The sequence below is a fragment of the Pseudophryne corroboree genome, chromosome 1 (genome assembly GCF_028390025.1).
Source record: "Pseudophryne corroboree isolate aPseCor3 chromosome 1, aPseCor3.hap2, whole genome shotgun sequence".
In the NCBI taxonomy this organism is placed as follows: domain Eukaryota; kingdom Metazoa; phylum Chordata; class Amphibia; order Anura; family Myobatrachidae; genus Pseudophryne; species Pseudophryne corroboree.
This window is the reverse complement of record NC_086444.1, coordinates 367,239,803-367,261,621: the sequence shown is the minus strand read 5'-3', so window position 1 is coordinate 367,261,621 and position 21,819 is coordinate 367,239,803. Positions and strand designations below refer to the sequence as shown.

General features: G+C 43.9%; 1 protein-coding gene across 3 annotated transcripts in view; it reads right to left on the bottom strand.

The window, feature by feature from the left end:
- Positions 1-280: 280 nt before the first annotated feature.
- LOC134884758 (T-box protein VegT-like) overlaps positions 281-21,819 on the bottom strand; it is a 35,225-nt gene continuing 13,686 nt past the window's right edge. For 2 of the 3 annotated variants that reach the window (XM_063913014.1, XM_063913012.1), the window contains exons 2-9: positions 11,056-11,203; positions 10,777-10,879; positions 8,747-8,911; positions 6,074-6,220; positions 5,904-5,974; positions 3,901-3,986; positions 3,551-3,728; positions 281-1,821 (exon numbers count right to left, since the gene is read on the bottom strand). In XM_063913014.1, coding sequence (XP_063769084.1) covers positions 1,440-1,821; positions 3,551-3,728; positions 3,901-3,986; positions 5,904-5,974; positions 6,074-6,220; positions 8,747-8,911; positions 10,777-10,879; positions 11,056-11,183 — 1,260 coding nt within the window. In that variant the 5' untranslated portion in view covers positions 11,184-11,203 and the 3' untranslated portion in view covers positions 281-1,439. Of the gene's footprint in view, positions 1,822-3,550; positions 3,729-3,900; positions 3,987-5,903; positions 5,975-6,073; positions 6,221-8,746; positions 8,912-10,776; positions 10,880-11,055; positions 11,204-16,984; positions 17,103-21,819 lie in introns of those variants that run through there. The other variant, XM_063913013.1, reaches the window with a different exon arrangement.

Genomic DNA, 21,819 nt, shown 5'->3' with positions numbered 1-21,819 from the left:
CTCACGAGCAGGGCCCTCTTTCCTCATGTGCTTTTCCTTTTCTTACTTAAACCATCTTCTATTGCACCAAATCCATGGATTTCTGCCACCCTGATACTTATTTCCGTGTAGTCTGCTGATGCAGATATATTTATATACCCCGCACTTGTCCTTTGTCTTCAACTGCAAGTCACTGTTACCTGTTTTGCTTATTCGTTTATGTGCTCTGTAATTGGTGCTGTGGATACCTTGGGGCACCATATAAATAATGGATAATAATAAATGTTGAGACATAACACCATTTTTTTTATGTATTGGACATTTATTGAAGGTGTAAAATGACACTGACCAACAAATGTACATTTCATCATTTTCACTTTCCAATCCATTAAATAAAAATGACATAAAACATCATTCACTAGAAGGATATGAATTACAAGTCCACATTTCTTAAATAAAATCTATTTACAGGTAGTACACTATCTCTACAGAGATCACTACTCTAGATCAGAGAACCAATATAGACGGCTTCCTAGTCCAAAGAGTAAAGAAACATGTCAGCCACAGAAATAGGTTGTTTTTACTGTCTGCATTGTACAAAAAATGTAAAGCTCTCCAGGATCCGTGTTTTTTGGTGGATGATCCCATTAGTACTAGTATGCCTATTACACACAAACCTGTGTAACGCATGCAACAATTTCAAACAGTGTACATTTGTTGAAAAAAAAAACCTGAATAAAAACCAAAAATAACTGTGTGGCTTATTAATGTGCTCATCACACCCAAACAACCCCAGGGAAATGTGCAAAGCAAATGTTATATTATAAACAGAACACTATTCAGGACACACAAAAAAAAAATATTACACCTATGTGCAAAGCAATACTAAATAAAAGGATTTTTTTCTGGCCTCAATCCTCTTTACATGGTGCTCACAAACACTGTAGAGTGGCTAATGTTGAGGCTGTAACTTGTCACAAACATAGCCGAATAGATGCATCTCCAGACATACATTGTGCCAAGCAGTCACAAAGGTACATACGTGCATTTAGCACTAGTCTACCTGCAGCTGAGAAGCAAAGCTGGTTACCCCTAGCACTAGCAGCATTGTGGATTTATTCCCAGTAATAGTCCAATCCATAATTCTCATCTTGCATTATTTTCAAACAGTCCATAGGAAAATATTAGCTGTGCTGAGAAATAAAGAGAATGGGGTCAATCTTAAAAGAAATAATTATTACTCGCCAGGAGAAGGCATCTCCAAGTTTGTGCCAATAGTCATCTTTGGGGCATTTCCCTTTACCCCTCAACATGAGAGAATAACGGATTAGATTTATAAAATGAGAGGTGCTTCCGATATTAACTGGTTCAGTTTCTTCCAAAGATAAAACAAAAAAGTCAGCATATTGGAGAAGGCTGTCAAACACATTGTGTAGTCCATCAGCTAGTCTACTCCCAGTTTACCAGCATGTGTATGGGAAGAGAGAATACTGGCTCCAGTCTGACATCCCATTGTGTGGGTGGCTCACTGTCCCTTGTGCGTTAAAGTCTGCTGGATAGGAGTAGCCCATGGGCCGATACTGTCCTTGGGTAGGAACCATCCACTGCTCTGCTCCATATGGGCTATACATTGGTCCACGCAGTGACTGCCTTGTGGGTGTTTCCATGGGAATGCTCACTGCACTTGAGCTTTCCTGTGCAGACTGGGATGAAGGAAATGCAGGCAGCTGAAATGCATCAGACTCTGGCACTGTAGCAGTATCTGGTGTGAGACGCCTGCCAGGTACTTCACACACATCAAAGGAGCTTGATACTGGCTGAGGACATCTCCTTTGGCGGGCCCTAATACAATACAAAAGTGTATTAGAAAGCTAGAATCAATATTATTTGCATAACCATACCAGTATTATTCCCATGATTCTGTTCCTTGAAAATAGCTTTATCAGGTAACCATTCAACATTTTGTTATCTCAACAACACTTCATACCTATAATCAACTGTATATATATCAGTTCAATCGATTAAACAATTAATTAAATGAGATGGGAAGTGATGTAACTAGCTGTGGGACTTAAATAGGGAGGTGTTTTGAACTCAGCTCTCCTTCCACTTTTGGATCCCTATGGATGCGGTCATATACGAGAGCTGCTGGTAAGCTACAAGGGCTATTTTTAAATTTTGTTTTAAGATGGTCTTATTTAAGATCTTTAGTAATTTCTTATTTTTTAGGGAATTAAAAGAGGCCTAATAATATTCAGTCCACTTCGGGATCCTTAATCTTATTGATATATGAAAAAATTGTGGGTAAGTTGCAGTAATAAGAAATAAAAATTAATATCCAATCATGGTTTAAATTTAGACCAACAGTAAGATTGTTTATCTTTTAATAGGATAATTATAAATAAAAAGTATGTTAAGTCATTTACAAGAATAATACAAATTTTCAGTGAGTATTTACATTTTATTTTATTTATAATTATTTGAAAACAAATAATTTTGTCTAAAATATATCTTTATATATCTAATTGTAGGTGGTTTCAAATAGAAAGCTCTACAAACACAGCTAAATTATGGGAGTTTTTTAATAAAAATAACTTCCAGTAAGTATTATTGATTAAAAAAGATAAAATGATGTTACTAATACAATCATTACAATTTGATTCTTTTTTAAATAGGTTTAATATGGAGTATATTTTCATGAAAAAACATTTCAAATTAAATAATTATCCGTTACCTATAAGTAAGTGATATCATATTATACTATTTCATTAATTTACTGTGGAGTAATTCATTAGACAATCATTTTTTGTATTTTATGTTATAAGCATTTATGAATATTTGACATCCGGTTTAATCAATGTCTTATTAAACAGATAAATGTAATAAATACGTATGATGTTAGTCAATTTGGATACAGATGTTGCTACGTGTTGTGCATATTTCTTCTTTCTCAATGTTCCTTTTTATCTTATTTTATTTTTTGAACCACACCTTAAGAAAACACCCCTGAAGAAGTCTATATAAGACGAAACGCGTTGGGTGAAAGTACATGTTTTACTGTTTGGAAAAGTTGTAATTCAATACTATGTGTACAATGATTAACAACACATTGTGAAAATGTTTATTAAATTTGTTTTAATGAGATGAAAATCTTAAATTATTTTTAGAAATAAAAAATAAGTGTCTTTTAAAGAAAAAAGGTGTGTTTGTAAAGTTATCCTCTCTCCATCAGCAACCGAATATATAATTTTATTAAATTGAATATTTAGATAGTTTAATATTAAGACATATTCCAATAGGTGCGCTCCACAGAGATACATTCTGTTTCTTTTTATTATTGGTCTCTTTCGACGGGGATCATCTCTGTGTGGAAGCTTGCCCATCAATTAAGGTATAGGTTTGGAGAAATCAATATACGAATTTATAGCTTCTTCCATTTTTAGAGTGCGTTAAGGGATTTTTTAGTATATATATATATATATATATATATATATATATATATATATATAATATTATTATTATTTTTTCAAAAGGTACAATAATCGGACGTTTATACTTCTAAATGGCTTACCTATATAAAAAGCTGGAGGAAGAGGAGGGAACCTGCTGCTCCTGGTGTGGAGAGGCTGTTAGCTCTGGGGAGCTGGGTGTCAGGTTTTGGCTTCCTTCATGATCTGGAACCCAGTGTGGATACACCCCTCCAGGGACCACACTGGGCTCTTCTTTCACACGGGCAACCTTGGAGCAATCTGAAAAACAGTGTAAGAGAGGTCAATTTAAATGTTTCTAGTCTGTATCATTTCTGAATTACTACACAATTCCTACATTTAGAAATGCCACTTTTTAAAGTTGCCACAAAGTTTCTATGAAATGTAATCCCCTGTTAGCTGCCCTTATATACCCGGTACTAAATAGCAATACCTTCATCATCTGCAGGGCTGTCCTCCCACTTTTTTCTTTTCTGGCGCTTGCTTGGGCTTTGTGGCAGTAGCTTCATAATGTCATCCCTGAGGAAATAACAATGAGAACATGTAACAATGCTCCACAGGTGAAAGAAATACATCTCAATGTTTTGGTTTTCTTTTTAACCACTTAACTGACGATTTATTTCGCCAAAAACTGCTCAGAAATTGTTGTGTGATTTTTTTTATGAGTGAATTAGGTGAACAAGAATTTAACCCTATCCCAAATGATTTTAGTAAAAAAATAAATTATAATTAATATATATATATATATATATATATATATATATATATATATATATATATATATATATATATCATTTATTGTTTAAAAAAAAAAGATATATATTTTGTAAACATTGAAACATCGAATGGGATCATTGCGACCATCGGAAACATTGCAGCTTTCATTTTGAAAGCCGGGACAGCCTCCAGGAATACAGGGGGGGGGGGGGGGGGGGGTTTCTGAGGGTGGCTTGGGAGGCTTAATTTACACTACCCAGCAGCTGCTAGTGTCTGCAGCCGCTGGAGGGGGAGGGGGGAGTAGGGGGGAGGAGGGGGGAGAGGGGAGAGGGAAGGGGGAGGAAGGGGGGAGGAAGGGGGGAGGGAGGGGGGAGGGAGGGGGAGCGGGGGGAGGTCCTGCCATGTAGACCGATCATCGGCAGCATGGCAATCAGTAGGGGAGAGTGCAGGGAGGCAGAGGGACCTTCCGGTCCCTCTGACAGCAGCAGCGGAGGGAAGTTTCTCTTCCCTGCCGCTGCTAACACTGTTTATTTGACTGGTCGCATCCTGTGCAACCAGGTCAGATAGAGCACTTGCATCTGATGCGACCATGCCAGGCGAGTGGTTAAAGAGCCTATTCCCTTCCTCACCCACCTGCTTTAAATACATATTGTTGCTTTTGCCAGCGAGAGGGAGTGGTGAAGTTTTACACTGTACAGGGCTGCATACAGGGCCGTAACTATAAGGGTGCTTTGCTATGGGGCCCAGAGGCTTAGGGGAACCAGGACCTAGATTATAAAGTTGCATACCAATTTCCCAGATTCGCCTGCGAAGCAATTGGGTCTGATCCATTGCCTGCCTAAACTGTGTAACATTACATTTTCAGTGAGGAGTGTGCAATGAATGTTATAACAATGATAAGAGGGCACTGTAATTTGTCATATACAGATCTGCTTGTTGTAATGTGGAGGGCACTATTATATAATGTTACATAGTAAGGACTGGGGCACTGTAATGTGACATACTATGAATTGGGGACACTGTATGTGATAATGTGAATTGAGGATACTGTGTGGCAGAGGCGTCACTTACTTTTAAAACACCCGGTGCGGTCGCGGGTGAAAATGGGCGTGGCTTCGCGTCCCGACCCTGTTTACGGCACATTGTTGGTCCGGGGGATGCGGGCTTCACCCGGAGACTGCTGAATCTGCAGTGCTGGCTTCTGCACTGTGACAGGAGCCGGGTTGCAGCATCCAGCTCCTTCCACTGAGCAGGAGCCTGCACTTTATTGTCACCCCTCAGAGGGTAACACCCGGGTGCGGGCCGCACCCCCCGCACCCACGTTGTGACGCCACTGCTGTGTGGCAAAATATGTACTGGCAGACCTACAATGTGACATCATGTAAACTAGGGAACTACGATGGTTCATAAAATTAACCAGGGCACTACTATATAGAGCATAATATTAACTAGGGCACTACTATGGATCAGAAAATGAATTAGGGATCTATTATGGGGCATAAAATTAATAACTGCTGTGGAGAGGTGTCATTGGGACTGGGTCTCCTTCAATATGCTGCTATGGGGCCCACAAAGTTGTGGTTACGACCCTGAATGCATACAATTCTAAAGCAGTACTGTAGTACCAGTAACTTTCCCATTTAAAATCTCTCTCTCACTGGGCAGTGTTTAATTATGTGTGGAAATGCAAATTAGGTGAATTAGGGGTTGTTTTCTTACTTTCTGTGGCTTCTCTCCTGTTCCCGGAAGCCTTTGGCAAATGGATTGTGATCAATTTTCAATTTTGTTATCTAAAGAAATTTAAAAAAATAAGGCGGAATGAAGGAAAAAAAAAATATGTTTGTGCATTTGTGTTATACAGGTCCCCCCAAGAGGCTTTTCTTTATTACCTTCTCATTCTGGTACGCTGTGACTGCAGTAAACTCTGTCTCTGGGAAGCTGAATACCTGCAGTAATCCCCACCGAGTGTTGTATACATCATCAGACTGGATAACATGGAATCTCGGCTTGTATCTATGCATTGAGTGCAAGATTATCTGGAATAAGAGGAAACGCTAAAATCAATGTAAAATATTTAAAAATAGTGTACATGGTTGGACTGTGACTACAAATCGGCCCTGGCATTTAAAGCTCACAATGGGACTTTGGTGAAGGTGTTTGGTGCTGGCAAACTTCTCTTGGCTCCTTAAGCAGCTTCCAGCCTAACCCAGGATGTGCAATGTGAAGTAATGATGTCACATTGCTCTTTACATCCACCCTGCTGAGCAGATTGCTGGGAGGTGGAGCCGCTTGGCTAAGATTCTGAAGTGGCTCAGCCTCTGACTACTGACCAGTCTAGCCTACATCCAGAAAGTCTGCCAAGCAGAGCGCCGGGATAAGGGGCTGCTTGGCCAGCCCTCTGAATGGCTCAGCCTCTGACTGCCTTACCAGGCCAGTCTGTCAGATAATTGGCCCATCTGGTATTTTCAAGAAGTGCCAAATAGTCAATCTAGCCCTGACATTGTATGTGGTTTACTTATGCAGAACAGGATTTCAGGGGTGTATCTACCCATTGGCCAGGATGGCACTCGCCAGGGGCGCCAGCCAAGGAGGGGGCGCTGCCCGGCAGTGCCACCTTCAGCCAATGGAAGGAATCACTTAGTAGTGGCATCTCCTGTGCTGGAGGATCGCGCAGTATTCAGGAACAAGCGCCGGTGTTCGGCACTGCAATGCACTAGTGAAGAAAGTGAAAATAAACTAAAGTTACCAGCAGCCCTTGCTGTCGGGAGCTCCTGCAAGCAAGGGTTGCTGGGAGCTGTAGTTTACTTTCACTTTCTTCAGAAAGTGTGGTGCGGTGCGGAAGTGTGGTGTTCCTGCCTACTGTGCGACCCTTCAGCCCAGGTGATGCCCAGCTCATCACACTAGGTATACATATTATGTATATGTTCTTTGAGGGGAGAGGACTATAAGCAGGGAGGGGAAAGATATTGTGCAGGGAGGGGGGAGCCTATGTGCAGGAGGGGAAACTATGGATATGTGCTGAGAGTGGGGAGACTATGCCTATGTGCAGGGAGGGGTAGACTATGCCTATGTGCAGGGAGGGGAGACGATGGATATGTGCAGGGAGGGGGGACACTATGCCTATGTGCAGGGAGGGGAGACTGTGGATATGTGCAGCTAGGGAGGGAGACTATGCCTATGTGCAGGGGGGGGGAGACTATGCCTATGTGCAGGGGGGGGGGGGGGGGGGAGACTGTGGATCTGTGCAGGGAGGGGGAGACTATGGATATGTGTAGGGAGGGGAGACTGTGGATATGTGCAGGGAGGGGGGAGACTATGCCTATGTGCAGGGAGGGGGGAGACTCTGCCTATGTGCAGGGAGGGGGGAGACTCTGCCTATGTGCAGGGAGGGGGGAGACTCTGCCTATGTGCAGGGAGGGGGGAGACTATGCCTATGTGCGGGGAGTGGGGAGACTATGCCTATGTGCGGGGAGGGGGGAGACTATGCCTATGTGCAGGGAGGGGAGACTGTGGATCTGTGCAGCTAGGGGGGAGACTGTGGATCTGTGCAGGGAGGGGGGAGACTATGCCTATGTGCAGGGAGGGGGAGACTATGCCTACAGTATGTGCAGGGAGGGAGAAGACTATGTATATGTGCAGTGGGGGAGACTATTCCTATTTGCAGGGAGGGGAGAGACTATGCCTATGTGCAGGGAGGGGGATGGGGGCTATGGCTATGTGCTGGAATGGGGGCTATGTGCTGGGGGGAGACTATGGCTGTGTGCTGAGAGAGGGATGAAGACTATGGCTATGTGCTGGGAGGAGGATGGAGACTACTTCTATGTGCTGGGAGGGGGATGGAGACTACGGCTATGTGCTGGAAGGGGAATGGGGACTACTTCTGTGTGCTGGGAAAAGAATGGAGACTACGGCCATGTGCTGGGAGGGGAATGGGGACTACTTCTATGCTGAAAGGATGTGGGGACTACGGCTATGTGCTGGGGACAGGAGGTTATCTACAGTACCCATTGGCCAGGATGGCACTCACCAGGTGCACTGGCCGAGGAGAGGGCGCTTTCTAGTGTTGCCACCCTTGGCCAGGGGGTGAAATCACTTAGTAGTGGCAGTGACAGGGCAGGTGGTTCACACAGCAGCCAGGAGCTGGCACCGGTGTTCAGCACTGCACCACAGTGAAGAAACGCAAAATAAACTACTAGAATACTATCCTTAATATATAACTACATTACCACTACTAGGTAGTGAGCAGAGATACCTTTTCATTGCCATTAATATTTGAATATACCCCCTGGCTTCGGGTGACATCGCCGGGTGGTGCCCCTCCTTGACCGCACCAGGCACTGCTGATTTCTCCACAGTGTGACAAGGATTACTACTGTGAAACGTAATTTTAACTGGGAGTAATATTGTGTTTGGTCATGTCCCTTTCCCACAAGATCATGCCCCTTTTTTGCACATGCCCTTCCTTTTTTCAAATATGGGGGCGCCAGTCTCTTACTTTGCCAGGGGCGCCCGGACCCCTAGATACACCTCTGCAGGATTTAGATTGCTTTCTGTATACTCACATGTCCATGTTGGTCCAATGTGTTGTTGGTGAGTTTTAGTTTTTGAAAGCAGATTACATCCTTCATCCAGTGTGTGCCAGGGGCTGGGGAGTCTGGGTGAATATAGGTCCTGCATGGTGGGTGAGGCTCTGCTTTTCCTGCCGCCTCCCACTGGTTCTTGTTCCACTGTAAAGAAAGCCGAGGTCATTAAAATTGTGCATTTACAAGTTATCTGTAACTGAACATAAATATGATTCACCATCGCCCTCATCTGTCTGTGTATGAAAAACATTATTTCAGTGCTTGTAAGTAGTCTTAAATATTTATCAGTTACTTATATAGAGCCAGTGTATTCCGTTGTACGTTTGTACTTATTACCTAAAACCAGTACACACTACAAAATGTAACAATGCACCGCTCTTCCAATTTTACTCCTACCATAGCATACAACATAGAGCAGAGGTTCTCAAACTCGGCCCTCGGGGGCCCACACAGTGCATGTTTTGCAGGTCTCCTCACAGAATCACAAGTGAAATAATTAGCTCCACCTGTGGACCTTTTAAAATGTGTCAGTGAGTAATTAATACACCTGTGCACCTGCTGGGTTACCTGCAAAACATGCACTGTGTGTGCCCCCGAGGACAGAGTTTGAGAACCTCTGACATAGAGCGTACACACTATGCAATCTTCTGCACAACCGCACAATATATTATATCGGAGGACTGTATCCAAATAATTATTGCTCCTGTACACACTATGCAATCATCATGTAGAACAGTGCCAATCTTCAGTATCTAGTATATCATGTAGTCCTGTGTACACACCTCACAATGAGCACTCCGTTTATTTCATTGTCTTATCTGAGGCGAAAGGCTACGGCCACACATAATGGCCATGCGGGTCCCGTCGCTTGGCCTGGAGGGGGGGTTATGTGTGCACACATCCAGTAACACACGGGATTTCATTAGGACGGCACAGCCGCACTGTGTGAACGATTACATTGAAATGTATGTGTTCACTATGAAGTCCCGCAGTCCTGTCATCCGGCCCGACCGCAGCATGCTGCGTTCGGGGTCAGCGGGACTGCCGCACATGTGTGTGCACCTACTGAATGGGACACGCTTGGCCGCTATGTGTGGCCCAGCACTAACTCATCAGATGGGACGATGTGATGAGCAACAGGTGAAAACGATGGATTGGGTGTACATACTATAAGATGGTCATTCCAATCCACCTTGGGGTGATATGCTGGATGATAAATCTTGGTGTGTACCCAGCTTTATATACTTACGTTTATGAAATTGTTTAATCTGATGTGTCTGTATGTGTTTTCTACTCGTCTATTTGGGTGGTCTTCAGTATACCGCCGGCTGTGATCCCGGCGACCAGCATACCGGCGCCGGGATCCTGACCGCCGGCATGCTGACACATTATCCCTTTTGGGGGTCCATGACCCCCCCTGGAGGGAGAATAAATAGCGTGGCGCGCATAGCCCGCCACCGTGCCCGCAGCGAGCACAGCGAGCCCGCAAGGGGCTCATTAGCACTCGCCCAGCTGTTGGCATGCCGGTGGTTGGGATCCCGGCGCTAGTATGCTGGCCCCCGAGATGATGGCCGCTCATACTACAACCGTCTATTTGTGTCTATCTGTATAACCATATAGCCTGCTTTAAAGATGTTGGAGTTTATTTACGAAGTGTCGGGTTGTAAAACCCGACGCTTCTAATCGTGTTTATGCCAGAAATGTAAAATGGCAATGATCTTACTAGCAAAGCACGTCTAGTAATATCATTGTCCTCAAATATCAGGCATAAACACAATCAGAAGCACCAGGTTTTACAACCCATTACTTAGTAAAGAAACCCAATTGTGTTTGGATATATTTGTTTTAATATATGGGTTTTTTTTATAAACATTTTTATTTTATAGGCAACTATATGTTCTTTAATTATACTCTGCTTTTTACCTCATGTGAGGAAACTAAAATGTAATCGTGTACCGATCCTATTTCAGGGTCTGTCCCATACTCCTTTAATTAAAAGTTACATTTACCTTGTACCTGCAGTTGTCCATGGGAATAAAATCCACCAGCACCACATATTTGGTGTAAGGATGGAGCCCAAACAGTCGTATCTTGCACTGTGGGAACATCCTCCTGTGGGGAAAGATGGCAGCTGTATAAGGATAAAGTAGATCACACTGTTCCAATCTGCTTCAGGATTACAATGACTTCACTATTACTAAGTATATAAGAGATCTGGGAAGGGAAGATCTCAGTAAATAAATGGTCACATTTCATATAACCTATGTATCCCCTCTAAATGCACTCACCGTCCTGACTTGGTGATGATCATCTCTGTCCCCTCATGGTGGAACTGACTCCACAGCTCCAGCTCCTCCAGTGATGCCCCGACAGAATTGGGCAGATACAGGGAATCTTGGTTGGTGACACAGTCCATGTCTGTTGCAGGCTTCACATCTAACAACGGAAGAAAAGCAGATTTTATTAAAATATGAACCTGCACTTCGCAGAGAAGCCGATGTCAAAGTGCTTGTGGCCAGAGACAGGTCGATAAGATCGCACGATGATCGTTGTCCTACTGATGAACGTGCATGGCTTTACCCAGTGGATACATTTTATGTTTTTTCGCTAGAAAAAAAAACTTTGATGAACTTGCAGCCCTAGCCATCATTGCTCGCTAATATGACCAGTATAAAAAAAAACCATAATAATTTATAGTAATTTTACATAAGAGAAACGATAATTCGTATTATATTTAGCTTACAATGCATCGCGATCTATACGCAGCCGTCATTATAATGCACATGACTCCCTCTCCCGATTTAGTTTGGCAAAGGCTACATTCCCCACTTACCCGGCAGAGAGTGCATGATCCTCAGGTAATCTCACTCGCTCCTACGGTCTCTTGCCCTGTTCTGACGATCGCCTAATATTTAAAGGTACAGGGAGGAGCCTACAGCACTACCTCCTCCCCAACCTGATGCCCAGTTCATGGCCTTTGATGTTTGGGGACACAAAGAGAGGAAGGATCCTCTTTAATGACAGGGGCAGGAGTAGGCTGACCAGTGATTAGCATGAGGCTGATACACAGGAAACCCTGCAGGGGAAATGCGACTTCATTTAGTGCTAACTCACTGCAAAACAAACAAAGCATGGTACCCACCGCTGGTGCTCAGGAGATGGTGATCATATGCATGGCACTGCCAGACCGTGCCCCTTCCACCGCTGGTACATAAAGTATGACCCGTCTTGGAGAAATGGAGGTTACCAAACCCTTAGCTAGTTTATAACTCGGGAAGTTATTAAACGATTTCCTCTCATCAGATACAACTAGCTTACAACTCAGTTTGCATATTTTTACTTCTATTTTGTTAATACAGTTTGTCATGCAAATCCGTTCTCGCAGAACCTTGTTTCATTTCAGAGGGTATAGCCTGAGATCCGCTAGTGGGATTGCAAATGTATGGCAGTGATAACGCTAAATGGCTCAAACACAAACTAGAAAGTCATATGAAAGAGACATTCTAGAGACATGGGGGTATCTTTACTAAAGGTCGATTTTGTTTGTTTTTTGTTTTTGTTTATTTTAAATCGATGTTAATACGATTTTAAGCGATGTTGGGCTTCCAGGGTTAAAACACACATTTATTAGCAGATGATTTTTTTTATATTAATTTTTAAATGTTAGTAAATGTGTGTTTTAACCCTGGAAGCCCAACATTGTTTACAATCAATTTAACATTGATCTAAAATTGAACAAAAACAAACAAAACCGACCTTTAGTAAATATACCCCATGATGTGAGACTTGCTGATGAGGTTGTTACACTGGGCGATCTCGCACCATGTATCATGCTGTTCTTTTCCAGGTTTCGTACAGATAGATCAAGTAAATAGAGAAACTTCCCAAGATCAGTGTCGGACTGGAGCATGAAGGGCCCACCGAGGGGTATGCCTTGGTAGGGGCCCATGATTAGAGGTGTGGCCAGCCTCCAAAGGGGGTGTGGCCAGCCACCACAGAGGTTTGGCTAACCATTATAGGGTACCTGGTCTGGACTCCTTGATAATTTATATAGTAATTAAGGCTCATGCATGATAATGTGCCAGATTAATGACAGCAATGTCAGCAATGTACTGTAGAGAATACATCATAATCCTGTGCAGTATAAGGTAACATATGTATAATATATAATTCAAGTGCACAGTTTAGAACCTGATCCCCAGAGGAGGAGGGGCCCCCAGACAGTGGGGCCTACCGGTGGCTTCCCCTGTACCCCTGTGGGCCAGTCCAAGCCTGCCCAAGATTAACCCATTTCGGCCCAGGTGGGTAGTTTTCCACAAGATTTTTCTTAATGGGGTCAAATATTAGCCATCCCTCAAAAAATCTTGAAAAATGGGTAGAAAACTACCCACCTGGACAAAATTGGGTTAACTTCCCTGTGGGCATTTTGTACTTATCGAGGTCTGCCAACCAAATGTGGGTACAGGACATTGCGTCTCCTCACCCTTTATTGCAACGTCTGTGCAGACACACTTTCCATTCTTGAATACATATGAAGTAATTAGGTACTCAATAAAATGTATAGAACAATAAAAATAAATCACTACAGTATCTTTTAAACTGTTACTTTTTTATATTTTTTTTTACCATTGAAAATTAATTGAATTCAACATATGTATAAAAGAATGCTTGCTGGCTAATATCTGCATAATGCATTGCTCACTGTGGGGTAAACTGCAGGGTTAAATGCAAGTCGCCACTAATACCTCTCACATAGTGTGCCCAGAACTAAAGGTGTATATTCTCCCATATGTGGAGTACACATCTCTGCAGCTGGACCTTCACTACCCCTATGCTTGGTTCCATAGCTGGCATCATCATCAGCGTGTATTTGCACTAGCTGTATCCATGGTGCAATACAGGTGCATTACCATGCACACAACTCTGTATAGCCCACAATCCTGCCCAGTCACACCCTTTCAGTCCCGGGACTGACAAAATAGACAGGGCCTCTCCCACACCCCTTCCCGTCACCCCCCCCCCCCCCCAAAAAAGGAAAAAATTCTGACGCATCGCTCCACCACTATTTGGGAGCTGATGCCCAGAGAATACTTGTTTTCAGAAGTCTTCCCTGCACATCAGTCCACTGTGCAAATGGACTGGCATTTAACACAGCGCCAGGCCATGTATGCGCCTTAATTTGGCCAGTTTTGTTTATTTATTATTATTTTTTAAAGCTCATCACAATTTTCATGGTAACATATCCACAGTGTCTACTCTGCACTTGAGATTGCAAATAATGTTTATTAAGCACATTTTGGTCTGCATGTCCTAGCTGTGGCAGGTACCAGTCTACCTTTATGTGTATTGAAGGGTCTAGACACACAGGTGAAGTTTTGTGAATTGGGATAGTAACTATGTCCCATTCCCAAAAGCAGGAACTGGTGCATCCTTTAGTCTCACTTAACATTGACAAAACCAGAAGGGTGTCTCTGTAGCAGCCCCAGGCTATGGACACTGCCAGAGTCAAATTAAAACACATTCAAAAACTTCAAATCTCTCTTCAAATCTCTCTGCTTCTTTCAACTCCTAATGTTTCTAATTGAGACATCCAGACCAGTATTGTCTAAACACACAGGCCTGGATGTATTGTCCTTGAATCCACAAGAGCAGCACTGTTCATCACTAACAGTTGAGACAGAAAGCAGCTTTGGTCCCAGGGATACGGTCTCAGTACTTCCTGCCTCTAATGCAGTAGCCATGTAGCTTCTGGTCATACCATGCACACTGCAAAGCTGCCATCCTATCTCCTACGTGTGATCATGTTCTGCTACTATTTACCCACACTTACTCTCCAGTGGTCATAATGGGCTGAGTTAGTAGCTGTTAATATTCATAAACATTTTATATTTTGAAAATCATTTAGTACGTGTGTTTTTAATTGGCCAATCATGTACAAAGGTGTGAAAATGCTCTATATGGATCAATCCTAAGGTTTTTTTTTTTCTTAAAGCATTAATTACATATGGCATCTCCACTGCGTTTCCCTGTGGCCCACAAGCATTCACAATGAATGGGACCCGTGACCTAGGAAGGAAGCGAGAAGGCGTCATTCAGTATGCAACTTGAATAATGCCTTGTCAAAGTAGCTGCATGCTGTGCTCGCTGTTCTGTTCTAGGATTTCTACATAGCAGAAGGAATATGAAAAATATATAAAATAAAATCTAGCACTTTCATAGTACACAGGGCACTATATCAGTGTGAAGTGATTCAAACGGACATGTTCTTTTTCATCTACATCATTCATTACAATCATAACAGATTGTGTTGCCTCATATCCATTGGCACAAAATGTGTGCATTGTACTAGAGTTTTTAAAAATCCAAGTTAACATACTTGCAAGGTCAGACACCACTGAGCCTGTAGGGGGAATTAAATTGCTGCCAAACAGAGTTGCCCAACTGAATCCGCACAGCACCCGTGCACATTATGGTGGCGGGATCTCGCTCAAAAGTGTTCGCTACCCCATAGGGTGGAGAGCACTTTTGAGCCAATAGGTTAGTGAATCGGCCGGGTGAAGGGTGCAAGTGAAACGCCCATTGCCTGTGTTTAAACGCTGCAGCAACAGAAACTCACCCCCATCGCCAGCAATTTAATTCCTCCCTAAAGCTTTGGTGTTTCAGTCACTGTGCAAACTTTCCAACCAAAAAGGAGATACAGATGTATTCACCGTTTGGCTAGTCACAGTTAATCCTATTAACCGTCAAGATAAATGTGGATACATCTGTATGTGCCTGTGCCTTGTATACTCCCTACGCGCATATTGTGGAATATTTACTCAGCATAAGTAAAGACATTTTAACCTAACATGAAGCTCAAACAACTGTGAAAATATACTTTTGTAAAATTCCACACATACAATTCAGCTTGAATAGTAAGATATTGCACATTGGAACATATGCATCATTCAGCTGTGCTTTTGAGAAATGTTGCATGCAAAATGTATACATATACAGAAGGTGGAAGGAAAGAAAACCTCATCCTATAGTCCTGTGTAATAACACGTTAGAACTACCTTAATTTCAGCTTTTCCATTTCTGCTGAAATACTGCCTGGTTTAGCTTTATTTGTGTCTTTAATTCATTATAAAAGTGGAAATCCTGATCTTTTTAAAACTTTAAACCTATGATAAAAACAGACACACAGAAGTTGCATAAGACATCCTATTAAAAAGTACAGAACTCTGGATTAGGAGGTCTCTCGAGTGTCTGCATGTTTCATGCTTGTTTTTGCTATCACTCTACTTCTGGGTTCCGACCCAGCTTACCTACACCAGGCCATGAATGTGCAAGTATAGGCTACCAGAGAGTTATCCGAAGAGCCCTCTCCAGCAATATAATCGTGAAAAGTAGCCTATAGGCTACAATGGAATTTACTATCTGCAGTCCAGTTCTGAACAGCTTGCTTTTTGGAACTTGATAAATTAGTGAAGGCCCACTGGGAATTATAGGGACTGTGGCAATAAGCTGATCTTAGGGAATACTTCCTGCCTTCAGCCTTTGTTAGATGTTTCAGATACTAAAAAGTTGACAATCCTGCTGAAACTACTGTCTTAATAAATAGGCTCCTCTTTGTGTCTCATTAAACACCATGGCAAATGAGATTATGAAGCTCCTGAAATATATGAGGCCTGAAGGAAATGTAGACACAACTTTAGGGTGGGATGTAGGAATACTGGCCAGTGGTGAACACTCAGTTGTTCAGATAGTGGCACTGGAGGTCTGAGATAGCAGGTGACCTAGCAGTATACTTCACCTACAATTGTTTGGTCAGTGGTTTTGTTTGCAGCCAAATTGCTACAGCCATTTGTGCATATGGAGCTAAACTACTCTAATTAATTTTGTCACTAGCTACCCAGTTTGTAAGAGAGGCATCACTCAGTGACACTTTGATTCTTGCTCCCATGCAGCTCCATGTAAGTATAGTTATTCCAGTAACAACCTTAGAACCTGTTTTGTGTGCGCATGTCTTAGTCATGAAAGGTTTGTGCTTTAATGAGACATTCTCCTGGGCATCCTAAGAAGCCTGTTTGAATAATTCTGCACTTTGCTCTTAACACTTTAGAAATGAGAGCTTTAGAATGACTCAGTCCATCAGGAAATTGATTAGTGTTGTCACATACAGCTTTATGGCTGTACTGAAAGAAGCACAAAGTAGTGGAACATCAATAATCTTACACATTGTATATCTTGTACTTTTTAGGGGAAAATGAAGTTTGTAACGCTGAGTTTATATTTGGATTTTGTCATTGTACAGAAATTCCCTGCAAGAAACTAGTAGTATCATGTGACAAGTTTTCGTGGCCACTTCTTGTACACAGCCACAAGCCCTGCAATACAAAGTATCACAATGAGCGAGTGCTTTGGTAAATATGCATGATCTCAATTGAATATACTTTGTCTACATGGCTAAACATGTGTATCATCTTAATGTTCTTATGTGTTTATTTTTTTCTATCCCTCTGTGATTTCCATAAGTTGAAGATTTTAAAGTTCCAGCAGTTTATCAGAATTGAGAAAGTTCAGTTCTTTTGTGCCACTCCACCATTACCATCACAGTACAGGCATATCATACTCCTTGTAGCCCTATTGAAGGACACTGGGGTAGGTGCCTCTATAAGTGTGAACGTGACAGTAGTACAGAGAAGAATATATTGCTACCCAGCTAGACAGCAAATGTAACTAATGTCAAATACTTTAATACATCTATCTACACTTCTGAAAATTAATAATGATATTTTAGGCTTAGTGGATTCTTAAATGCTGCAGTACAACTACCCCCCCCCCCCCCCCCCCCCTCACCCTGCCACCACACAAACACACATTTCTTTCTAAATTTCTCAATAAGGAGCTTTTGACCTAGGGGTGCTGTGAAAACAATTCTGGTACTCTAGGGCACCATAATTCAAAAAAGTCTGGGAACCACTGGGTTAGATAGTTGGACTGCTGAATAAATAGCAGGCATGGTTGCGGTGCAGTTTATATAAAGTCAGTAGTTGTCTCTTGTAGGGAGTGTCACAGCAAGTGGTTGTGTGACTGAGAGCTATTAATCCAGTCAGAATGAGGTAATAGATTCAGTTTGTGGTTACCCGGATTGAATTTATTCAGTGCTAATCAGATAGGAAAGGAGATTTCCACCTTTAAAAAAAATATTTCTGTAAATTAATACCCCAACCCAGTGCTTAAAGTGGTCCTGGAGAGGTGGTGGAGCTCACCCCTCCACCACAGTGCCCCAGTTCTAAAGGGATTGCAAAAAAAGGGTGCGTGGTCTAAAAAAAGGGCACGGTCATCCAATAGAGTTGCATAAGACATCCTATGTAGAGATGCCCTACTGCCAGTACAGATGCCCCCTAGTAGCGCCGCTTCACACACACACACACACACAAACCCTCAATACTCACCAGCCCTGCTCCTGCTTCCGGACCGCCGACCTCCGCCTGGCCGCCCGCTTCTCGGATCTATGGGAGAGACGTCATGACGTCTCTCCCATAGCGCCGCACACACAGCTGGAAGCTGGAGCTCAGGAGTGAGCTCAGGCTTCCGCCGAGAGAAAGGTGCCGGCGCCCGCTGGTAACACAACCTCAGTGGGCGCCCGGCATCCCCATGCGGCTCCGGGCTCACATTCTGGGCTAGGTGAGCCGTAGGAAGTGGTACAGCGTTCCGTATCACTTTAACCCTTACTGGCAGTGCTGTTCTGCTCCAGTGAGGCAGCAGACGACTCCTGGGGCAGTGTCTCTGCCCCACCTATCTGCCTGCAGCTGGCTCCAACACAGGGGGTAATTCCAAGTTGATCGCAGCAGGATTTTTTTTAGCAGTTGGGCAAAACCATGTGCACTGCAGGGGGACAGATATAACATGTGCAGAGAGAGTTAGATTTGGGTGGGGTGTGTTCAGTCTGCACTCTAAATTGCAGTGTAAAAATAAAGCAGCCAGTATTTACCCTGCACAGAAATAAAATAACCCACCCAAATCTAACTCTCTCTGCACATGTTATACCTCCCTCCCCTGCAGTGCACATGGTTTTGCCCAACTGCTAAAAAATTTCCTGCTGCGATCAACTTGGAATTACCCCCACTGTGCGGGTAAGCTCCAGTACCTGGGATGTCTTTTATGCCGGCTACTGTCTTAAACTCTCTCCTTTGCCATGCAGTGCTGCGACTAGCGTGCGGTGCACAGTGCAAGCTATAGAAGCGAGCTGTTGGTGCTGTGTTTTTCCCGGCTGCCTGCCCAGCACCAACTGATAACAAGCTGCCGGCTACCTACAATTGAGAGGATCTCATGCCCCAGGCTTTTGCTTGTTAACAGGTGCAGTCACCGATGTTACAGAAATCAAAGGCTCACTTTGCTAGCTATCCAATTGACAGTGGAAACAAAGAGCTTGGACAACCTCCAACTCTCACAGAGTATCACTACAGCAGCTTTGTAGAGAGTTTAAAGACAGACTTTATTATCGGCACTGTGCTCCTAGTGAGCAGTATCAACCTCTGCTTTACCTCCCAGATGGGGGGATTTGGTGTAGCTTATAGAGGGATGTAGTGTAGTGATGTGGTGTACCATATAGGCTATGTAGAGTAGTAATGTATTGCAGTATATAGGGGCATGTAGTGCACTGATGTGGTGTAGCATATAATAAGATTTTACTCACCGGTAAATCTATTTCTCGTAGTCCGTAGTGGATGCTGGGGACTCCGTAAGGACCATGGGGAATAGACGGGCTCCGCAGGAGACTGGGCACTCTAAAGAAAGATTTAGTACTACCTGGTGTGCACTGGCTCCTCCCTCTATGCCCCTCCTCCAGACCTCAGTTAAGGAAACTGTGCCCGGAAGAGCTGACATTACAAGGAAAGGATTTTGGAATCCAGGGTAAGACTCATACCAGCCACACCGTATAACTCGTGATAAACTTACCCAGTTAACAGTATGAACAACAAACAAGCATCACTCAACTGATGCCACATAACATAACCCTTTAGTAAGCAATAACTATATACACGTATTGCAGAAAGTCCGCACCTGGGACGGGCGCCCAGCATCCACTACGGACTACGAGAAATAGATTTACCGGTGAGTAAAATCTTATTTTCTCTAACGTCCTAGTGGATGCTGGGGACTCCGTAAGGACCATGGGGATTATACCAAAGCTCCCAAACGGGCGGGAGAGTGCGGATGACTCTGCAGCACCGAATGGGCAAACTCAAGGTCCTCCTCAGCCAGGGTATCAAACTTGTAGAACTTTGCAAATGCGTTTGAACCCGACCAAGTAGCAGCTCGGCAAAGCTGTAAAGCCGAGACCCCTCGGGCAGCCGCCCAAGAAGAGCCCACCTTTCTTGTGGAATGGGCTTTCACTGATTTTGGATGCGGCAATCCAGCCGCAGAATGAGCCTGCTGAATCGTGTTACAGATCCAGCGAGCAATAGTTTGCTTTGAAGCAGGAGCACCCAGCTTGTTGGATGCATACAGGACAAACACTGAGTCAGTCTTCCTGACTCCAGCCGTTCTGGTCACATAAATCTTCAAAGCCCGGAGTACGTCAAGCAACTTGGAATCCTCCAAGTCACAAGTAGCCGCAGGCACCACAATAGGTTGGTTCAAATGAAAGGATGACACCACCTTTGGCAGAAATTGCGGACGAGTCCGCAATTCTGCCCTATCCATATGGAAAACCAGATAGGGGCTTTTACATGACAAAGCCGCCAATTCTGACACACGCCTAGCCGAAGCTAAGGCCAACAGCATGACCACTTTCCACGTGAGATACTTTAGCTCCACGGTCTTAAGTGGCTCACACCAGTGGGATTTCAGGAAACTCAACACCATGTTAAGATCCCACGGTGCCACTGGTGGCACAAAAGGGGGATGAATATGCAGCACTCCCTTAACAAACGTCTGAACCTCAGGCAGTGAAGCCAGTTCTTTTTGAAAGAAAATGGATAGGGCCGAAATCTGGACCTTTATGGACCCTAACTTTAGGCCCATAGTCACTCCTGACTGTAGGAAGTGCAGGAATCGACCCAGCTGGAATTCCTCTGTAGGGGCCTTCCTGGCCTCACACCAAGGAACATATTTTTGCCATATACGGTGATAATGCTTTGCTATCACGTCCTTCCTAGCCTTTATCAGCGTAGGAATAACTTCATCCGGAATGCCTTTTTCCGCTAGGATCCGGCGTTCAACCCCCATGCCGTTAAACGCAGCCGCAGTAAGTCTTGGAACAGACAGGGCCCTTGTTGTAACAGGTCCTGTCTGAGAGGCAGAGGCCATGGGTCCTCTGAGCATTTCTTGCAATTCCGGGTACCAAGTCCTTCTTGGCCAATCCGGAACAATGAGTATTGTTCTCACTCCTCTTTTTCTTACAATTCTCAGCACCTTTGGTATGAGAGGAAGAGGAGGAAACACAGACCGACTGGAACACCCACGGTGTTACTAGTGCGTCCACAGCTATCGCCTGAGGGTCCCTTGACCTGGCGCAATACCTTTTTAGCTTTTTGTTGAGACGGGACGCCATCATGTCCACCTGTGGCAGTTCCCATCGATTTGCAATCTGCGTGAAGACTTCATGATGAAGTCCCCACTCTCCCGGGTGGAGGTCGTGCCTGCTGAGGAAGTCTGCTTCCCAGTTGTCCACTCCCGGAATGAACACTGCTGACAGTGCTAGTACGTGATTCTCCGCCCAACGAAGAATCCTGGTGGCTTCTGCCATTGCCACCCTGCTTCTTGTGCCGCCCTGGCAGTTTACATGTGCCACTGCAGTGATGTTGTCTGACTGAATGAGCACTGGTTGGTTTCAAAGCAGAGGCTCCGCTTGACTCAGGGCGTTGTATAATGCCCTTAGTTCCAGGATATTGATGTGCAGACAAGTCTCCTTACTTGACCACAGCCCCTGGAAGTTTCTTCCTTGAGTGACTGCTCCCCATCCTCGGAGGCTTGCATCCGTGGTCACCAGGACCCAGTCCTGTATGCCGAACCTGCGGCCCTCGAGGAGGTGAGCACTTTGCAGCCACCACAGAAGCGAC